The sequence below is a fragment of the Pan paniscus genome, chromosome 2 (assembly GCF_029289425.2).
Source record: "Pan paniscus chromosome 2, NHGRI_mPanPan1-v2.0_pri, whole genome shotgun sequence".
Taxonomy (NCBI): domain Eukaryota; kingdom Metazoa; phylum Chordata; class Mammalia; order Primates; family Hominidae; genus Pan; species Pan paniscus.
Window position 1 is genome coordinate 97,716,720 of NC_085926.1, and position 22,564 is coordinate 97,739,283.

The window sequence follows — 22,564 nt, forward strand, 5'->3', positions numbered from 1 at the left end:
GACAGGAAAGAATCAGACAAGATAGGGATCTGTAAGTCACCGAAGGGAGTCTGGATGTTATTCAAAGAATAATTGGAAGGTATTGGAGGGTTTTTAAAAGAATGCTATGACCTAATTTACATTTGTTAAATAAGAGAGAATATTCATATAATCACACTCTAACAAAGTTAAATACATTCATGAAAAGACTGATGACCATTTTTGAACAATTGCAAGTTAAAATATACTAATTCTAACTAGAAGTTTAATTTTAGCATCATTAGGTTAAATGTAATGACTGAGAAGTCATTTGAGGATATTTCAGTGACATGGAGGTCTATAATGACCATCATTTATTAGGTGTGAGGAAAAAGGTGTCTTTTAATAAATTCTGGCCAAGAAGATGCCAGGCAACGTAAACTCCACTTGAAATTAATGCCCCTCAAGCCTAATGTGCTTTCTGCAAAACAGTCATGGTTGAGCGGGAGCCTTTCTAGCTCATCGAGCTAGTTTTGTGATGTTAATTCTGTGCAGCTGAGAATAAGCCAGCATCTCTTCTGTGTTTTGCTTTCATGAAAATCCCATAATGCTAACTGTGAAGATGCTAATGGACCAAAAGTGTAATACTAGGCATGGCTAGGTTTTCAAGGGATCTTAGCTCACCCCCTCTGTAGGATGAGGTGTCCATATGGTGCCATATGGGGACATTAAGAAGCCACCTTCCCTCAAAGGTCCTCTGAGTGAGCCTCAGACTCCTGGCTTCCCCATCACAAATTCCTCCTTGGGTGACCAGAGCTCTAGTAAAAGACAACTGTTTTATTCTGAAGGAGTAATCCAATGATACCATTGTCAGTCATGAATACCTTCCAATTTTGGTCTGTTAAAGTATCCAGTTACTACCTAGCAAAGCCCACATGCATTTTTTCTTAAGTCAGAGGAGAATTCCAGGAAGCCCAAACTGTGGCTTTAAGATCACATCCATAAATAAATAATAGTACCTCCAGACAATGGAATATTATTGAGTGCTAAAATCAAAGGAGTTATCAAGCCATGAAAAGACATGTAGGAATCTTAAGTGCATATTACTAAATAAAGAAGCTAATCTGAAAAAGCTACATACTGTATAATTCTGGAAAAGGCAAAACTATGGAGACAGTAAAAAGATGGGGAGTTTTCAGTGGTTGGGGAGGGTGGGTAGAGAAGAAAGAACAGGCAGAGCACAAAGGATTCTTGGAGCAGTGAAACTACTCAGTACAACACATGTCATTATGCATTTGTCAAAACTCATAGAATGTACAACACCAAGAGTGAACGCTAATGTAAAATGGACTTTGGGTGATAATGAGGTTTCAGTGTAGGTTCATCATTCGCAATAAATGCAACATTGCGGAGCAGGATGTTCATAATGGGGGAGGTTGTGCCAGTGTGGGGGTAGGAGGAATATATGGGAACTTTGTACTCTCCCATATATTCCTGTAAACCTAAAACTGCTCTAAAAAATAAAGTCAGTTTTTAGAAATTAAGTGATACACGGCAGAATGAAATAAAATTAGATCTTATTAAAAATGGGGAGCAGGTTTATGTGGAGGATCTCAAGGAGTAACCCCAAGCAGCGTGATGGCGATGCCAAAGGATCCAGGGCTCACCGAACAATAGCCAGAACTCATAGGGAGTGTGTTTCGTGGCCTCCTGGAGAGGATGTTGCCAGCCTGAAGATGTCTGTACTGATGGGAACAAATAACCCATACATAACAATGAGGCATTGATGCCATGTAGTCTTCCAGTGTCTTGAATCCAGAGTAGTCCTAAAGAATGAGGCCTTTGGAGATAGACCAGCAGATTCAAATCCTACTATGCTACCTATTAGCTGTGTGATGACCTCAGGCAAGTGGTTTAACCTCTTTGGGCCCTCATTTCCTTGTCTTCAAAATGATTACAATAATAGCAACTGCCTCCCAGGGTTACTGGGATTGTATTAAATGGGATAACTTATGTAAAGCATCTAGCGCAGTGTCAGAACTTGGTAAACCTTCAATCAAAGTTTGTGATGTGACTGAATATAGTCATTATTAGTAGAGCGTAATAGTGTTTGAAAACAGTCTAAGCCCTCACAAAATATGTGTTGTTTGAATTGTTAATAATAACAAGACTTCAAGTAGGCCATGGCAGTTCCAGCTTAATGCCTGGCTTTCACGTCATAGTGAGCAGGCTCTTCTGGGTTTTTAAGGGGAATGGCAGCCAAGAGTGAGCCAAACCCTCCTCTAACCTATTATCACTGCATTTTAGTATGAAGTTTCTCCTCTGATTGTGATCTACACCTATATGTTTCATGAGTAGGACAAGATAAAATGAAGCCTCAGCTGCTATTATTTCTATTCATGTAGAATCTTTATTGTAGGGATCTTTATTTTAAAAGTAACTTTGTATTAACTTGAGGTCTTTAAAGGAAAAGCTTTAGGTAAATTATAATATATAATTACATTTTATGTGTTTAATCCAAAAGGTACTTTAACGAATGCTGGAAATGTGTATTTCTATATCCAATCAGAACTCAGGATCATGCATATCTTACCCTATGTAGCTTACCCTGTGTTTCTGTACCACTATGCCTGCATTGATAACTATGCAGGGGAGAGAAATGATAGGTTAGAAAATGAATAGATGGGTAAGTAGATGATTTTATATATATATATATATATATTTTTTTTTTTTTTTTTTTTTGAGACAGAGTTTCACTGTGTCACCCAGGCGGGAATGTAGTGATGCAATCTTGGCCCACTGCAACCTCCGCCTACCGAGTTCAAGTGATTCTCCTGCCTCAGCCTCCTGAGTAGCTGGGATTACAGGCGCCCACCACCATGCCCAGCTAATTTTTGTATTTTTAGTAGAGATGGGGGTTTGCCATGTTGGCCAGGCTGCTCTCAAACTCCCGACCTCAGGTAATCCACCTGCCTTGGCCTCCCAAAGTGCTGGGATTACAGGCATGAGCCACCACGCCCAACCCGATAAACATATATTTTTTAAAAAAGAATTTTCTTCACAAGTTATGGTGCTATTTGATTGTGTTAGAAGCCAGAACAAGTAGAACCCAGCAGTAAGAATCTAGTATGGTTCCTCTAAAAAAATCCAGAATATCATTATATGCCAAAAAATATATATATTTAGTAATTCTTAGCCTGCCTCAGAGTTCTTATGAATAACTCATCATTTTTTTCAGTGTGCACCTGTATAAGGCCAGGTACTCATAGAGATCATTCAAAAGCTATTTATGTTTGCTACGCAATGTCTTCCATTTGCATTCTTTTGCAAGTCTTGTTCAGACTGATATTAAAATAAGTTTGTTTTTTATGGATACACATCAAGGATTGGAGAGCAGAAGAAGCCTAATCACATGCTGGGAGATGGAGAGAAGCCAGCATGAGATTGTAAAAATGTTGGCAACTATTACCCAAGCCCAACATGTGTGTTGGGCTGTTCATATCCAGCCCAACACACATGAACAAGAGTTTAATGTTTCCCTGTTACTCATTTCACAGAGATTGAAACTGACAGAGGGAAGGAGTCTGAGCAGTGAACTCCTCAGCTAGGCAACGCCTCTAGACTGTGAGTCATTCCAGGACAGGAGCCTCATTCTCCACTCATTAGTGAGTCTCCAGCACTTGTTGTGTCTCAGCACTTGCTAAGTACTAAAAAAGGTGATCAATGAATTAATCAATAGGTGAAAGCATTTCTCTGCATTCCTCTAGTCTTAGACCTCCAATCTTCAAGTTGAACACTAGAATGATCTGCAGGGTGTTGAGCAAACCAAAGTAAATGGCCAAGCAATGTTTATTAGGGAAAATGTATAGAGGAAGAAACAGTGGTAGGTGTGAGGATCCCTTGTTATGTTGGCACATTCCTGGCTAGGGTCATACACAATGATCCAGCAGGCCTGAAAGTCAGACACCACAAGAGGTCTCCTGCCCCTTGGATTATAAAGCATTTAAACTACATGATTAGAGAAGCATCAGCCCTTCCCCTGATGTGACCAGGGATAAAATACCAATATGACACAGCAGAACCTGGGCTCCAGTCTCTCCTGGCCACTCATCAATCATGGCTAAAGAAAGCACCAGGCTGTCTGGTGCTCTCCCATCTGGCATATGAGGTTCAAGTCTTACAACTTAGCTATTTAACATGGTGGGCTAGTGGCAGGATTTGCCCCATCCATGTGCATGTTTGGGAAGCACGAGACCCTCTTTTGGCAAGATGTGGGAAAAGAGGGCTGGGGTCCAAGCCTTGCCAATGACCAGGATTTTTCGTCTTATGCGTAAACTGTAGCCAGTTTCCGTGGAGCTTTGGTGGAGGTCAGTTCCTTTCCTGGGAGGCCAGGCTGCAGGAGATTCCTCTTGAATACATTAACTCTTGTCTCTAAGTGGTGATGTGATAGACACAAATTAATAGTGCCATGATGGCCAGCCTCTCTTCCCAGAAACTGTGAGAGAGGCTTTGTGATGAGGGTAGGCTTCTCTAGGGTTCCTGTTACCTTGTACCTCCATGTTACTCTCTACCTATTCCCAGCCAGGGCAATCCACCTATACCTCCCAGACTGTCCCAGGTCCAATACTCCTAAATTTCCTGAGTCCCAGTTTCTTGGGTCCTGTTCTCCATTATAGATCAATCATCTGTCATACAAATCTTTGGACTGTGGGTAAGTCACTTAGCTTCTGTAGGCTTCTGGCTTTTCTGCTGCAAGATAGTCATAAAATCTGGGTATTGAGGAAAAGATCCCTCCAAAAGAGGCACTACCATCTCATGGACTATTTTCATTTATTCCTTATTTTGTTTGCTTACAATTCTGGAACTTTAATAGAAATTTCAGGCACACAGCAGACCTATGGAGGAGGTATTTTGAGTTTTAATGCCACCCTACTTATATCACATTGGCATTTCCTTCTTGCTTACAAGAAGTTGGCCCCTGAACCAGTGAGGAAGAAGATGATTTTGATTCAGTGTCCCACTGTGGCCTCTGAAGGACATTAGTCTTTACTGTGTTTCAAGTTCAAAGTGATCTGATGAGATTGTAAGCACCAGATGGGACTCAGAAACCTGGGAAAGGGCAAAGAATCAGGGAAACCACAGGTAAAAGAGAAAAGGGGAAAAAACAGAAAGTCTGATAAGGAAAGGAAGCAGGACTGGTTTCTTTGTATTTCTTTTTTTCATGTCTGTCTTTGCCTTGGATTGACATTGAGGCAGAAGTGACCTTTAAGTTGTGCCTGAATCCTCTACAGCTCCTAGCATGGTAGTTCAAAAATGTTTGTTGAATGGGATAAACAAGAAATCTAAAGTGGTGTGTGGTCATGAGCTCAGGGGAATGGGTCATCAACACTGCCCCAAACTTCACTGAATGTCCCCTGGTTAGTTTCACTTTGTAAGCAAAAAAAATTAGGAATAAATGAAAATGTTACCGGAAAGGGGTCCCAATCCAGACCCCAAGAGAGGTTTCTTGGATCTCACACAAGAAAGAATTTGAGGAAAACCCATAAAGTGAAAGCAAGTTTATTAAGAAAGTAAAGGAATAAAAGAATGGCTACTCCATAGGCAGTGCAGCAGCTTGGGCTGCTTAGCTAAGAATACTTATAATTGTTTCTTGATTATATGCTAAACAAGGGGTGGATTCATGAGTTTTCTGGGAAAGGGGTAGGCAATTCCCAGAACTGAGGGTTCCTCCCCTTTTTAGACCATATAGTGTAACTTTCTGAAATTGCCATGGCATTTGTAAACTCATGGTGCTCGTGGGAGTGTCCTTTATCATGCTAATGCATTATAACTAGCATGTAACAAGCAGAGAGGAGGGCCAGAGGGCACTTTCATCACCATCTTGGTTTTGGTGGATTTTGGCCAGCTTCTTCACCACAACCTGTTTTATCAGCAAAATCTTTGTGACCTGTATCTTGTGCCGGTCTCCTATCTCATCCTGTGACTAAGAATGCCTTAACCTCCTGGGAATGCAGCCCAGTAGGTCTCAGCCTTATTTCACTCAGCCCCTATTCAAGATGGAGTTGCTCTGGTTTGAACGCCTTTGAGAAAAATACTCCACTAGAGAGTAGTGCCTGTCTTGGGGTAATCTTTTCCTCAATACCCAGATTCTATTACTGTTTTATAGCAGAGAAGCCAGAAACCTACAGAAGCTGAGTCACAGAGGCTGGTGGCGAGCTCAGGACAGACACCACATTTCCCAGCTCTCAGAGTTAGAACTGTGAGATTCAGATGGATGAATAAAATATAAAAGATGGGGAAAGTAAAATAAATTGCAGACTGCACAAAGTTGAACTGGAATCATGACAACCAATCCTTAATCTGTTTGCTATTAGGGTGGAGAACAAGATTGCATTCTGCTTCTCTGGAATTCAGACACACTTTCTGGTGTTTAAAGGAATACAAGGAAAGCTCACACAGACTGAGCTGGGTCTCTTTATAGTGTAAATATCTTTCCAATGGGAAAAAAAATTACTGAAAGATGGTAAGTTTGTCTTCTGACAATATTTCCCAGACGTTTTTCTAGTGTTAACAAAGCTCTCTTGGAGTGTAACTGTTTCTGAGGAGTGGTAACTTTAAAGCAAAACGAAGGAAAATTTCAATAAGAACCAAGCTGCCCCAATTCTCCCTTTATTTTTAAACAGAACCATCAAAGGGCAGCTAATGAAAATACACTTAAGTGGCATTAATTCATCCTGAAGAGAACTCTCAAAGAGTTTTATTGCTACGTAAGGGAAAGCTATAAACCAGCAGGAGAGGAAAGCAAAGAAAATAAGTCTGGGGAGACATCTTGTGTAAGAAAGTGAGCAGGTGGTCAATAATGTATCCTTGGCTGGTTTCCACAGCAAGAGACAGAAATTCATGGCAAGGATGTGGCCCACAAAACAGACTATCACAGAGAAAAGAATTGTGGAACTTTGCAAAATGCTGTTGAAGAGTTCACATGAATATGACATAATAAAATAATAAAATGCTCATCTCCCCTCCTTTTTCTCAACACCCATCCCATTTCATGTTAATACTCGACTCCAATAGCCTACTGCCTGACTCTGTCCAGTCCCTGGCATGATTAAAGACAACAACAACAACAAAAATAACTAAGATGGGTAGGGCCAATGACAGTGAGTTTTTAGACCTAAAAGTAACATTGGGGTCACTTAGTCCAACAATCTTGGTTTTACGAACAAGGAAATGGGTCTTAGAGGTTACTTTTGTAGAGAGAGAGAGAACTTCAGAGCTTTTTCCTTGCAATGAGAAGTCTTAAATTGCATATTCAGACTGGAGATTTAGAAAAATGCCTCTATGATCTTGTCATTCAGCTCAAGCTAAGCCTAAGAAATTTATCATAGGTATAAAGAGAATCTTACAAGTATCCTGAAAATGAGTAAAAGTTATCACTGATCTCAAGAATATTTTACCATCGGTCAACCCTTCATCATTCTTTCCAGGGCTTTTAAAATTAAAAAAAAAGGCACTCTTTATTAATTTCTAAGGAAGAATGGCTATTATATAGGATTTTCCATTCTTGTAAGCTGGCAGGAGACCTCAGCACACAAAATCAGGAGAGTAAGAATGAAAACAGTAGGCATGGGGAAGAGTAGCATCGATCCAGTGTTCGGGTGCTCTCTCAGTCATCATACTACCAAGATGGTATTTCAACATTTAGAAAAGGGGTAGGCAGGATGAAAATGGTGCCATTTGTCAAGACTACTTTCTGCACAGTTATGAACTAAGTGCAAAGAGAATTCCCAAAGATAAAGGTTTGATTCTATTCCCCCAGACACTTGAGTGAGCTGTTACATGGCATGTCCCTCCCCAAACCAGCTTCTAGAATTTATCACCAAGAATTAGTTTTTCAAAATAAAATGCATTACAGATTTGCTTCACTTGGGGGGAAATTAACCTTTTGTATTTCAACAAATGCCTATGGCTAAATATTGTTCGAGATTTATTTGGCATTTTAGATGTGAGGATACTACTTTTCACTATGTATAAAAAGAAGTATATACTGAATTAAGTCTGTGTTTTTTCATACACAAACTCTGTGTTTTTTCATACACAAACTCTGTGTTTTTTCATACACAATATTATGTAGAGGTCTATGGGTAAGGAATGAATCTTTTAGACATAACTGTTTAAATATGGTAAACAATAAATAAATGTTTGTTGTAGCAATATTATTATTCAAGTCCCCCAAAACAGCATGGAAAGATAAAGCTAAAAAAGTGATTGTAAGCTGATGATTTTGCTGACCTAAAGGTTTATATATGTGTTACTTGTGGATTTTACTTCCTTCAGCAGTAAAAGATAGCCTAAATTCTGTAGTCACTCCCACAAGGGCAACCTGCTGCTATCACCTGGCAGAAATGTCTTCAGTTCTCTGAATTTCAAAGCCAAAGCCCTTTGCAGTCAATACAAAGAAGGCGCCTCAGAGTGGCCAGTTTTCTGGGGGAAAGGGAGCAGGACGAGATCCAGCCTTTGAACTAGTGTTTCCATGTGGCTAACAGGTAGGAGACGCGCTGCACTGAAGTGGGCAAGCAGATATAATATTTGTTACTCACTTACTAGAAACTGTGTTTACCTTGCCTTTCTTCAGACAAAGAGAACTTCAGAGATGTTTTCCTTGCAATGAGAAGTCTTAAATTGCATACTCAGACTGGGGATTTAGAAAAATGCCTCCATGATACTGTCATTCAGGTCAAGCTAAGCCTAAGACCTTTAACATAGATATAAATAGAATCTTACAAGCATCCTGAAAATGAGTAAAAGTTATCATCGATCTCAAGAACATTGAGCCAGGGGACAATTGGTCAGCCTAGTTTTCGAAACAGGTCTGGAGCAGTGTGAAAACAAAAACATTACCTTACAAATTCTTCAAGATGAGACTGCAGTGAAGCAAAGTGTCATGGAACGTGTGCTCAAGATCCCATCTATTATTACCACTGCTCCTCCTCCACCACCACCCCTGTTTTCTTTTTTTAATTTAAATAATAGCTAACACTTATAAAGTGCTTACTATATTAGACACTGTTGTAAGCACTTTATTGTATTAATTCCCTTAATCTTCTCAACAACCTCATAAGACAGATAATGTTATCATCAGCAGCAATTTATCAAAAAGAAACCAAGGCACAGACAGGTTAAGTAACTTGCTTAAGATTACACAGCTAATAAGTGATGGAATCAGGATTTAATTCAGGCAATTTAGCTCATACTTTCTGCTCTTGCTAACTTCATCACAAACTCTAGTCAGCCAGCTGGACTCATTCATGCCCCTCACTACTTCCTCTAGGCACTGGTCTTCTACAACCCCCAAACCCCATCTAATTCACTCCCTTCATTTTACAGTTTAGTAAAGGAGGCCCCGAAAGGTTTACAAGGATATCATGATAGAGAAGTTTACAGAGAGGACTCTGAGTGTCCCATCTCCAGCTCAGTGCCCTACTCACACTCTAAGTCCTAAGAAATAACATTTGTGATCCATGTTTATCAACGAAATTCCATATGTTCTTGTAAGTTCTGGTGCCTTGTAATGAGTTTTGCTCATAAAAAGAAAAGTCCTTTACACTCTCAGCCTCCTTAACTGATATATCCTGAAGACCTGGCATCTGTTACATAATACTCTGCCCTTTCCTTTCTCCACTTCCATTTTTCTTTGAAAAATGTTCAGTGGATTAACTGTGAAAACCTTATGATTTTTCCTCCCAGACACCACATCCATCTCTCTATCCCTCAAAATAAATTCCACCCCTTAAATAAATGGAACTTCCAATACCAAGATAGCTGTGGTTTGGTTGCTCTCCGAGCTTTGCCTTTGTTCAAAGGGCAGGATGTTACCACGCAGGCTAATTATCTAGATGGGGCTGTGGTTGAAAAGTGGTGGATTTTAGAGGCTGCCCTCTCTGTGGCTGACAATTTATCACAATTGAGTATTTTAGGCTTAGCCCCAGGTTTAGAACTAAATGTTTTTCAGTTTAAATTCATTGTTGGGAACAGTCCTGTGGAATGATTTCTGCTACTCCTGAACCATGCACCAAGGAAAGAACAAATCCACATTTTCACTGACCAAGAAATTGTCAAGATGTTTTAGTTCTTTTATAATTCAGAAATTGTCAGGACTAAATATTGCAACTTTAGTAGGATTGCCATTCTGACTGAATGGTGTCTTTGTGTGTGGTGGTGGGTGAGGGGGTAGGAGGAACCAATTTTAGAAAACATTGATTAATTATTTTTATTTTCCAAGTGCTATTGATATGATTTAATATTCTCCCCATGTAAGATAGAAACTTAACTTTGGCTTAACTTTTAATATCAAGTCATTTAGGGTTATATGATTCAAAATAACCTTAGCTAAACAAAACTTCAACAATTGGATCCCCAAGAAATGTACTATAAAATTTATATTTTATGTAATACATTATAGTTGTGTGCTCTAAATAAACATTTTTACGATGTCCACTTTAATGGATTACATTAGATGAAATTTCCCCACATCTCTCCCTTGCAAAAGGCCTTAAAACACTTATTTTACATTGTGTTGGTTACACAAACTGTACTAGTGCATGTACTAGCGCATGAACAGAAAGCTGTTCATGTAACAGTGTTCTGCAGTCCTTCTAGAGCCATACTAAGAAGGAACTCACCTTGCTGTGTATCGCCAGGTCCACAGAATGGCAAGGACCTTATTCTTGCAGAGCCCTACCAATGCCCTACTTTACTGTAGAGCTGCCTCTGGATTTTAGATCTTCCATTTTTCTTACAAAATTGTTGTTGCTCCTAAAACGTGACTATGTCACACTCATTAACCACCCATTTCCCCTTTCCAATGTGCATACTTTGTACTTGTCATTCTTATGACTGGAAGCCTACATCAATATTTGCTGAATGACTGCAGGAATTTTTGAGCACACACATTGTATGAAGTTTTTATCTTTTATAGCCACTTTTTAAAGGTTTCTCAGTAAGCTTCACATTTGTATTCAACCTTTGAATGTGGTAAGAAAAAAAAGCCATGGATTATTATCATTATTGTCCCTAAACCACGTTTCTTATTTCTTTCTTTGGTTTCTGGACAAGTATATCTTATTTGACCAGAGGAATATTTAAGGGGGTTAGGGGGTGTACAAAGTCTCCATCATTATTCCATCGCCAACTGTAAGAAGGGAGAGTGTAATATTGAAAAGTAACTGCAAGTATGAGATTGATCTAACTTTCTGACATACAAAGGCTTGAGCACCTAAGTTCCTAAAATTATTATTATTATTTATTTATTTATGTTTGAGATGGAGTCTCGCTCTGTTGCCCAGGACGGAGTGCAGTGGCATCATCTCAGCTCACTGCAACCTCCACCTCCTGGGTTCAAGCAATTCTCCTGCCTCAGCCTCCCGAGTAGCTGGGATTACAGGCATGTGCCACCCTGCCCAGCTAATTTTTGTATTTTTAGTAGAGACAGGGTTTTGCCATGTTGGCCTGGCTGGTCTCGAACACCTGACCTCAGGTGATCCGCCAGCCTCAGCCTCTCAAAGTGCTAGGATTACCAGTGTGAGCCACCGCACCCGGCCCCTGATATTATTTATTTGTAAGTATGGATATGTTCTTCACATTCACAATTACAAAAAACTTTAGAAGTAGAAGGGACCTCAAAGTCATATAGCTAATGTTCTCATTCTGCAAATGAGGGAACTAATGCCTAGTCAGGATAGGTGACTTACTTGGGTCTGAACTAAAACTTAGGTATTTTCTGCTCTGAAAGCAATGATGCTTTCATATTAAGGAAAGAAAAAATATATATTCTACTTTAGAATTTCTTTTTTAGGGGTTTTCCCAAGTGTTTTATAAACTGTTTAGCAGCTGACACTATTCCAGTTAGAGAAACAAAAAAAAAAATTAATTGCAAACTTCAAATACATGAGCTATTATTTTAAGAAAAATATTCTCCAGATGTTTCCCAACTCCTTTGAGAGTGGAAAAAAGGCAATGAGCTTACAGTTCGGCAGAAGAGATTCGGATTAGATATTAGGAAATCTAATGTGAAATCCTACAATTGGTTACTAGGGAATGTTGTAAAATCTCCTCTGGAGAACCTTTGGAATGTGGTGGTTGGCCACTCATTTCAGAGGCATTATGTGTGTGGTTCATTTCTAGAGCTGGGGGCACAACCTAATTGACTTCTCAAGTTTTGTTGGTCCCATGAGGTCATTATCTGCCTATAGCTAGTACATGGGGATGATTGGCTGCTCTTACTTACAGAATTCAGAATTTGTTAGTGAAGCATATAATTTAGGCTGTTTTACATTTATAGCCATCCCAGTAGATGTAAATGAGCAGATTGACCAAAACCAGTAAATGTTCATTGGATGGTCTTGCCCACTGCCTCCATGTGATTGATTGACCAGAATCTGACAGGCTTATTTATTTGGGCTATTAGTCCATTTTCACACTGCTATAAAGAACTACCTGAGACTGCGTAATTTATAAAGAAAGGAGGTTTAATTGACTCACAGTTCCACATGGCTGGGGAGGCCTCAAGAAACTTATAATCATGATGCAAGGAGAAGGAGAAGCAAGAACTTTCTTCACAAGGTAGCAGGAGAGAGAGAGCACGCGTGCGCAAGGTGCGGGGTTGGGGGGGATCTGCCAAACACTTTTAAACCATCAGATCTCATGAGAACTCACTATCATGAGAATAGCACAGGGTAATCCACTCCCATGATCCAATCACCTCTCTCTAGGTCCCTCCCTTGACATATGGGGATTACAATTTGAGATGAGATTTGGGTGGGGCCACAGAGCCAAACTATATCAGGCTCCATCTCAGCATATTTACCTTGCCAGTGGCTTTGTGACTTAATGAATACTTTAAGCTTGTATTCCTAGTCAGAAAACCAAAGAGTAAGAAAGCCTGTCTAAGAGCTTGTCTTATGTAACAGAAGAATTCCTTATTTCATGCAAAAGGAGGGCCTTGATATTTGGAAGACAAGATGGAGAAAACTGACTGTACAGTTAGATGGATCTGTACCTTGTAAAACGAAGCTGGAACTTTGTTAGCTAATATATTGGATGGCAGCTCCTACACGTAATTAAATAACAATTTTCAATTTTTGACTAGGAATGTAACAGGAATAACTGTATACGGTCTTGAATTTCAGTAAAATAATCAATCATATAAATATAGGATGGGGATATTATCAATTAGAAACTGTAATGTCAAAAAAGACCTAAGAAATGGATATGGGATTAATGATATAAAGTATTTGAAGTATAGTTATGTGTCATTTAACAACAGGAATATGTTCTGAGAGATGCACCATTAACTGATTTTGTCATTGTACAAACATCATGGAGTGTACTTACACAAACCTAGATGGTACCACTTGCTACACACCTAGGCTACGTGGCATAGCCTATTAATCCTAAGCTACAAACTTATACAGCATGTTACTGTACTGAATGCTGTAGGCAACTGTAACACAATGGTAAGTATTTGTGTATCCAAATATATCTAAACATAGAAAAGATAATGCATTGCACCACAGTCATTATGATGGCTAAGACCTCACTAGGCGACAGGAATTTTTCAGCTCCATTATATTCTCATGGGACCACTAGTATAAATATGGTCCTTTGCTGACTGAAGCATCATTATGCACCTCATGACTACACAGTACCTGGGACTTTTTTCCAGTAAATAAAAAACAATGTTGAGATAATGCTGAGTTACTTACCTGAGGGTCATAGATCAATATAGTTAGAGTCGTTAATATCTCTTAATACTAATCAATTTTGCAACAAAGGTACATATCCTTGATCAGATGACCCTAAGGTGGGCTTATTTAAAATGATCTTAGCACAACAATAAAAGGTCATGTGCCCATCTTTTATGTTATGACCAAGTTTTGGGATTCATTTTCTCAACATGCCCTCCCTTCCTCCACCACGAATAGTAAGCTGCATGTGCACCTCCATATGTGAATCAAGAAAGGTAAGTCTCTCTAAAAGTTGTTTAGATAATTTAAAAAGCAACAAAATTGTACAAAATACTGAGCTGCTTTTTAAATGTTCCCATCATTATTAATATCCAAGTCAAAAATACGAGGGCTTTCTATCAACAACCTCTGTAGGTAGAATTTTCAATGGGGAGTGAAGCTGAATTAGGTATTTTTGAAAGCCCCTATCAACACACTAAGACTTTTGATGATAAGGATCCATCAGTAAATATTGAGAAGTCAAATTATTCTTGTCCTCAGAAAGCTTACAATCATGTTTAGTCTAACGGACAAAAAACAACAAGAAAAAAACATAAGCTTGGTTACAATTACATTTGACTTTGTATTAAACTTTAGGAGAATAACAATGATGGAGAAGGTGGGGAAGGCTTCACAGAGGAGGCAGGAATAGAGCTGGTCTGGAGGAAAGAAGGTGTTATGGGCTGAGTTGCATCCCCCAGAATGCATATGTTGAACCTCAAGTACCTCAGAATTTAAGCATATTTGAAAATAGGGTCTTTAAAGAGGAAATTAAGTTAAAATGAGGTCACTAGGGTGACCAGTGTGGCTGGTAAATAAGAAGAGGCAATTAGGACACAGACACATGGAAGAAAGACTGTGTGAAGACGCAGGGAGGTGACTGCCGTCTACAAGCCAAGGCGAGAGGCTCCAGCAGAATCCAACTCTGCCAATATCTTGATCTTGGACTTCAATGTCTCTAGAACTGTGAGAAAATTAATTTCTACTGAGCCACCCAGTCTGAGATACTTTGTTATGACAAGCAGAGAAAACTATATGGTAGGACTGAAATCTACAGAGAAATAAAAGGAAAATAATTATCTTCCAGGAAAAAAGAATATCGTAAATAAAGAATTCAAAATGAGGTCAGGCATGGATGAAGAACATACTTTTGAAATGAGTCTATATTAGTGAAAGGTACCTTCAACTAACATTGTAGTAAACAGGACTCTTTCCTTTTTTCCCCATACATTGTCTTAAGAGAGATACATCTCTCAATCTTCACATCTCTATCCAAAATTTACTTCCTCAGATGTCGTTCCCTACCATTCTTTCCAAAACATCGGAGCTCTTCCACTCTGTCATTATTGAACCCTTTACCCTGCTGCTATACATTGAATGTTTATGTCCCCAAATTCATATGTTAAAATATGACAACCCCCCTCCGAAAGTGATGATATTAGGAGGTGGGGCCTATGGGAGATGATTAGATCATGAGTGCAAAGTCCTCATGAACAGAATTAGTGCTCTTATAAAAGAGACTCCAGAGAGCTCCCTTGCCCCTTTTATCGTGTAAGGATACAGCAAAATGGTGTCATCTATGAACCAGAAAGTGGGTCTTCACTAGACACCCAATCTGCTGGCACCTTGATCTTGAACTTCCCAGCCTCATGAACACTGAGAAATTGCTGTTCTTTATAAACCACTCAACCTATGGTATTTTGCTATAGCAGCCCTAATGACTAAGACACCTCCATTGCTTTTTCACAGCACTCAAATCTCAAATTATAAAATTTATTTTTAACATTTACCACCTGTCTCTCCACACTAGACTGTGAGTTCAATAAGATAATACCTCCACTCTCTAATTCACCACTGTATCTCCAATACTCAGAACATTTCCTAACAATTTGTAGGTGTTCAATAGGTATATCTAATGAATGAATTGCCCTGAGAAATGCAATCAAGAGAGAATTTTCTTTGAGAGGCATGGAAAAACCAGGAAGGCAATTCTGGTGAACACTGGAAGAGGATTCTGCCTGACTTTCCCTTGCTTTAGGGTGGCAAATTTGAGGGTCTTAAGAGACTACAAATCTTGTACAAGTAGGAGGCACAGAGGACCAGCCCAGGAGCTGATTAGAGAGGCTTATACACAGCACAAACAACAGAGACATACATACATACACAAAGACATGCTGTGTTAGCCGATGTGAAAGGGAAAGTTGGATTCAAGGCAAGGACCAACAGATTAAATATTTAAACATTCTTCTGTATAGTAAGCCAATGAGGATAAACGTACAAATAGAATGCTGATGAGCATTTAAAATATCTATCACATTATTCTGTTAATATACGTATCACATTATTCTGTTATATACATTACAGGTCATATGAGGAATCTGAAATTCTCTGCAGCCCTGCTCAAATATAGGAAGCCATTTAGGGCTGTTCAAAATATCTAGGATTGGTTATTCTTGACACATGAATGAATGACTGCCTTGGTTCAGCTGTTCTTTTTCTAAATCATTTTTAACAAGTGCATTTTAATGGCCATTACTGTTTTATTCATGTTAGGTTATCATTATTGCAGTTAACCTCACATTTACTTTGCTAGTATCTTTCTTTGAAAATCTTTGACATTTTAGTTGGTTTTGATTTGTCTTTCTGGTCACACTCCATTAATAATAACTTAAATCTGAATAGTCCTTTTTGGCTTATGAAGAATTCATATCATCATTTGTACCCCTGAACAGCTCTGAGGGATGGGCAGAGATTATAATTGCTATTTTACAGGTAAGAAAACTGAGGCTTAGTGAAGATAAAGGACTTGTCCAAGGTCATAGGCATGAAGAATGGCAGAGCCAAAACTTAAATACAAGTCTTTTGACTTCTTTGACAGTGCTTTTGTCATATGACATGACACCCATCACTAAGCCAGCCTGGCTGGCAAAGATTCAATGTTCACACACATTAGATATGCTTATGTTCAAGAACACAAATACACACACACCCACCCACACACACACACCCACACACACACACACCAGCTGTCAAACAAATAGAAATCAAAGAAAATATTAAGGAGAACTCACAATATTATTGTGTTCCACATTCTCAGAAAGAGAGGCATGAAAACCCACTATCACAATTTCTTCCCAGCAAAAATTCCAAGGCTCCTTCTTTCTTGCCAGGTGTTTGTATAAAGTTACCCAAATTTGATGTTCTTTTGAGTGATTTGGGAGAACCACCATACCACTTTGACCACCAAAAATATCCTCAGGGACAGGAGAAAAATTAGTAGGAATAAGTAAAGCAGTAAATTCTAACCAGGGCCCTTATATAAATATTCACGTTAAAACTGAACAAAGTTTATTTAGATAAAGAGCCAGAGAAATGGCAGAAGGCAGACCTAAAGAGCTGGTTTACAGGACAGATATGCTGAGCCCATGAGAGGAAATAATTCAACTGGTATTCTTCCAGGCATTTCATCTCCTTCCAGTTTTCCAGTATTTCATTAGATTGTCCTGGTTTAAAGATTATGAAGTATAATCCAACACATCCACTGAATTGATGGAAGGCTGAAGGGCCAAACATGCTAGCTTATTATTAAAGACTTCACCACAAGTCTGGGGTTCCATAATTAAATTCATTCATCCCCAAAAGTAGAATTAAGTACCAGCTTATACATTACCATATATTACCACACATTTCTGGTATGGATTAACACTTTCAGATCTCTAGTAACTGTCTTACAGACATTGAATGTTAGAGCTAGAAAAGACTTAAGGGAACATCCAAGTCATATTTTAATAAATGAAGAACTTAAAGAAATTTGTTTAGATACATATAACTAGACAAGAAATAAGTACTGATCTTTGAGTGAAAAAAGGAAAAAATAGAAGTGTGTATAGTATACTGCAATTTATGTTTGAAAGGGATGTATATGATATGTGCATATCCACAGACTATCTGAAAAATATGAGGAAAAATTGTTGCTTCAAACATAAGGGATTTTAGATACTGGAGAACAGAAGTAGGAGGAAAATTTACTCTTTACTAGATATCCTTTGCTACTCAATAACAGTTTACACATCTGTCACCCCTACTAAGGGTACAAACTCCTTGATGGTAAGGCCCACCAGCCATATTATATTCATCTTAGTAATCCAAAATGGGCCTAGCAACTGTTTCTTCATTTTTTCAGGGGAAAAATGATTAGTTAGTGTATTTAGAAAAATTGTAAAGCTTGAATTTTGTGATAGGGATTCATTTTAAATATTTTATTAGGTGTTTTATTAACCAATCCTTTTGTAGCCTGTATACACTCTTGGCATTACCCTTGAATAGGATATTGCAAAATCAACGCACATTTTCTAAGAAGTAGAAAACTATGATCCAGAATTAAGTAAGGCAAAAGCAAAGAAAACAACTCTCAAGAGGATGGAAATTGAATTATTTATAGACAGAAGTTTTTTCAAAGTTTTCCAGAAGATACTTACATTAAAAATTGTGAGAAATTTGCCACTTCTCTCTCTCTCTCTCCAGCATTATGATGACATGTCCCTTAAGATTCAAATTTTCATTAAGCCCCTTTATACATTGTGAGCATGGAGTTGGTGTATGCCCAGCGTTAGAACTACAGAGGGCAGGGAGTGGGCAGGCAGAATATTGAACAGACCTAAGTGTGTATCACACTTGCCCTCTAGTGTGCATTTGCCAACAATGCACTTCTCTCGGCTGTCTGGTTTTAAGCCTAGGGCGTTTCCAAACAGAGGTCTTTTCAAGCTGGTTTTTATAAACAGATAAGCCCCATTTATATTAATTCTGTTTACTGCCAATTTGTAAAGAGTGCTATTAATGGGCTTAGAAGCAGCGTATTCTTATTAATAGTTAAACATCTCCCTCTTATTCATACAACTCTTGCTTCGTAAACTCCTTTCTTTCACAAAAGGACAAAGATAGACTTTAATGGTCCAATTAACCAGTTTCTAAACTAATGAATTCATAGTATTTTAATACAAGAAATAAAGGTGCATAATTATGATAGCGATTTTTAAAATATTTCATACTGTCACATGAAGAAGCATTTTCTCTTCAACTCAGACTTCTGCAGTCTTTGTTCCTGTTTGCTCTTTACATTTACATTTATTTGTGACTACATCAAAGCAGCCCTCATCTGGCAGATGAAAAATCTCTACTGTAGCATAAAGCCTATAAATTATTAACTGTTTCCATTTAGAATATAATTTTGGCACTTATTAACAAAGCCTAACTTGTCACCAGTTTTGCCTCCTTTTATCAGAATATATTCTGTTAGGATTAGGTTTCATGCAAATGTAGACTGCCCAAACTAACAGTGGCTTAAAGAAGATAGAACTTCACTTCTCTCTTGGGTAAACAAAGTCCAGATTTAAGGATTGGTATGGCATCTTGTATTCAACCAGGACTGAGGTTTATTCTAGCTCGTTTTATCATTCTCTGTGCACTGCATTCGCCTCATGGTCCAAGATGTGTGGTCTGTTTCCAGTAACATATCAGCAATCCAGCCAGAAGGAAGGAGGAAGGGGAAGACATATCCACTCCTTTTTAGGATTCTTCCTGGAAGGTACACCCATGACAACTATACACAATTGGCAAGAATGGCTGAAATGGCCCTGCCTGGCTGAAATGTCTTCATTCTGGGCTGCTCTATTCCCAGGTGAAGACGGGAAAACAGGGCAAGAAAGGCAGAATCGATATGGGGGACAACCAGTAGTCTCTCCCATAGTCTATGTTCCTACCAATTGCCTTTATTTGACAAATTCCACTATTCCCTATTTTCTGTTTGTTTGTTTTCTATAGAAAGGTAGCATTTTCCTTTTCATTTGCCTTCTATCATGAAGTTCTGATGTTAAAGACTGTTTCCCTTTTTTTTCCCCATTCTATCTCTAAATAAACTCAAGTCACTTGGCCTTGCAGAGTTTCACCAAGTTGGTGCATTGGTTCCTCCCACAGGTGATGGCTGTGCTGCCTGGCCCTCTGCAGCTGCTGGGAGTGCTGCTTACCATTTCCCTGAGTTCCATCAGGCTCATTCAGGCTGGTGCCTACTATGGGATCAAGCCGCTGCCACCTCAAATTCCTCCTCAGATGCCACCACAAATTCCACAATACCAGCCCCTGGGTCAGCAAGTACCTCACATGCCTTTGGCCAAAGATGGCCTTGTCATGGGCAAGGAGATGCCCCACTTGCAGTATGGCAAAGAGTATCCACACCTACCCCAATATATGAAGGAAATTCAACCGGCGCCAAGAATGGGCAAGGAAGCCGTACCCAAGAAAGGCAAAGGTAACATCATACTCCCAGGCTGTTATAAAACAACAGCTTTCCAAATCTCTAAATTATGGGATCAGAGGGGGAAGATAAATTTTAGAAGCTTTAGTTTTAGAATTTGTTACTGGCATTTTTAAAATGCCTACTGTGTTCTAACCATATTCTTGAAAAGTTCAAGCCTTAAAGACACAGATAAGACTACCATTTATGTTTTGCTTTATTATTTTAACTAGCATCAGATGAAATAAAATATATTAAATCACAAATAGTCTATCCCCTTATTGTTTATTTATTCAAACATTCAGCAACTATCTATAGTGAGCACCTATTTGTGTCAGGCTCTGGGCCAGATGCTGGGAGCTAAAGCAGTGGAAAAAAAAGAAAGGTGACAAGTCAGTCTTCTGAACTAAGAGAACGATGTTGTAAGGACCTGCTGTGTTAAAAGAAAAGTCACAGGAAAGCATTTTGCGAACTAAGTATTAGACAGGTGCAAGTGTTCTTAATACTACTCTAATTACATATGTCAATCAATAGATCAACAGAAGGAAACTAAGAGTATAGACTGCATCTAGGGATGACACCTGAAAATCTCTCTTGTTGCTTTCTTGGCGTATTTATTTAGCACCAACAAAATGCCCCTCAGTGTGACAGACACTTGACGATAAATTCATTTGGTTTGTCTGGAGTTCTCAGAAACCTAGTACTTGCTGCATCAGAGCAGCAATTACCTTTGAGGAAGTGGAGCCAGTCCCACTAGTCCCTACAATGGCAGGAAGCTCCACCTCTGGAGAACTACTGGATTTGGAACTTAGAAGCCTAGATGCCTGGATGCCAGAAATGAGAGAGACCTAGTCATTTGACCTTTCGGAGCCTATTTTTCTTCATTTGTAAAATAAGATTGTTGAGAGAATCAGTGACATACATAGTAAGTAAAGTGCTGAGTAAATGCTAAAGCACCATAGGAAATTGGAGTTGCTACAACTGCTCATTCAACAAATCCTCAGTAAGAACAGAGTGTGTTCCAGGCACTGTGCTAGACACCAGGGATTCCTGATTCATCTCTCCTACTCTTCCCCAAATAACTCCTCAATACAGTAACTACACAATTCGCTGGTTAGAAATAGCATGCCTGAATAGTACTATAATCATATCTATTCATGTAAAGAAAGTATTCCTGACTTTCTTCTCTTTAGGAGCTAGTATTATACTTAGAATATTATCTCAGACATTTCTTTTCCTTCATTTATTGAATGGCTTGCCTTGCCTTTGGCACTTCTTGTACTTACTCTGATGGATACTCACATCTTAAAATGAGTTCTCTGTTTGTATTTTATTCTCTGATAGTAGCTCAGTGAAAAGTACAATGGTCAGGATTAAGGTGCTACTAGTGACATAAGTATTATGCCAAGAAGATATTGGGACCATATATTTCATTTCTCCATGTTATCCATTAGTCCCAGCAGCATGGGAGATCCAGAGTTGTGTTCATCTGAAAGGCACAGCATGTTCATTATAACAGCACGTGCTGTGTATTTCAATAACAATTTGAGAAACGGTGACACCTTTCACATCTATTCTCTAATCTTGTAGTGTGGCTGTATTATTCTTATTCTTGCTGTACAGATAGGCAAGCAGAGATGCTGACGGCTTAAGGGACCCAGTCACAATCTCATGCCAAGACCAGAAAGATAAGCAGAGCTTCTTTTTCCTAAGTCAAGCTCTCGACTTCATCCATACTGTTTATCATTCTAAAATATCTTATTCATCAGTCCTACTTAAAAGCCAGATTTGTATATGAGAAATTATTTGTTAAATTAATGAACTAATATTTGAGGCTTAGGAAATCCCACAGCACATTCAAGAAATTAAGCAAATCTACTAATTCTAAAGGAGAGATGTGGAAAGATGTTATTGAACCACACAAAAAATAACTCTATTCTTTCCTTTTATATTTCACATCATACTGTATTTAAGCATAAGAGGAAATATCTTGGCCATAAATTATTATATTTAAAAACTTTGCCAGGCACAGGAAGAAAAATCCTGCATATTCTCTCTTAAATGTGGAATCTAAAACAATCAAACTCATAGAAACCCAGAGGAGAATGGTGGTTACCAGAGGCCTTGGGGTGGGATAGGAGGGAGAGAATGGAGAGATGATGATGAAAGGTTTAAAGCCTCAGTTAGGCAGGAGAAATAAGTTGTTTTTTGGATATCTATTGCATAGAATAGCGAGTATAGTTAATAATAATGTATTACACACTTCAAAATCACTGAAAGAGTAAATTTCAAATTTCTCACGAGATAAAAATAAGTATTTGAAGTGATAGATATATTTAGCTTGATTTAATTATTCCACATTGTATTCATGAATCATAGTATCACTTTGTACCCCATAAATAAAATACAACTATAATTTGGATAACAACTCCAATATTGTTTAAAATACACACACACACACACACACACATAGAACAAATGAGATGAAAATATATACACATGTTAAGTGGTTATCTCTGAGTAGTGGGCTTAT

At 38.6% G+C, this 22,564-nt stretch overlaps 1 protein-coding gene across 8 annotated transcripts in view; it reads left to right on the forward strand.

Moving 5' to 3' along the window:
• The window catches only part of COL8A1 (collagen type VIII alpha 1 chain), a 160,795-nt gene that overhangs the window by 132,563 nt on the left and 5,668 nt on the right, over positions 1-22,564 (forward strand). For all 8 annotated transcript variants that reach the window (XM_063602484.1, XM_063602487.1, XM_008975388.5 and 5 more), the window contains one exon: positions 19,716-20,046. In XM_063602484.1, the coding sequence (XP_063458554.1) occupies positions 19,719-20,046 (328 nt within the window). In that variant the 5' untranslated portion in view covers positions 19,716-19,718. The remainder of the gene's footprint in view (positions 1-19,715; positions 20,047-22,564) is intronic.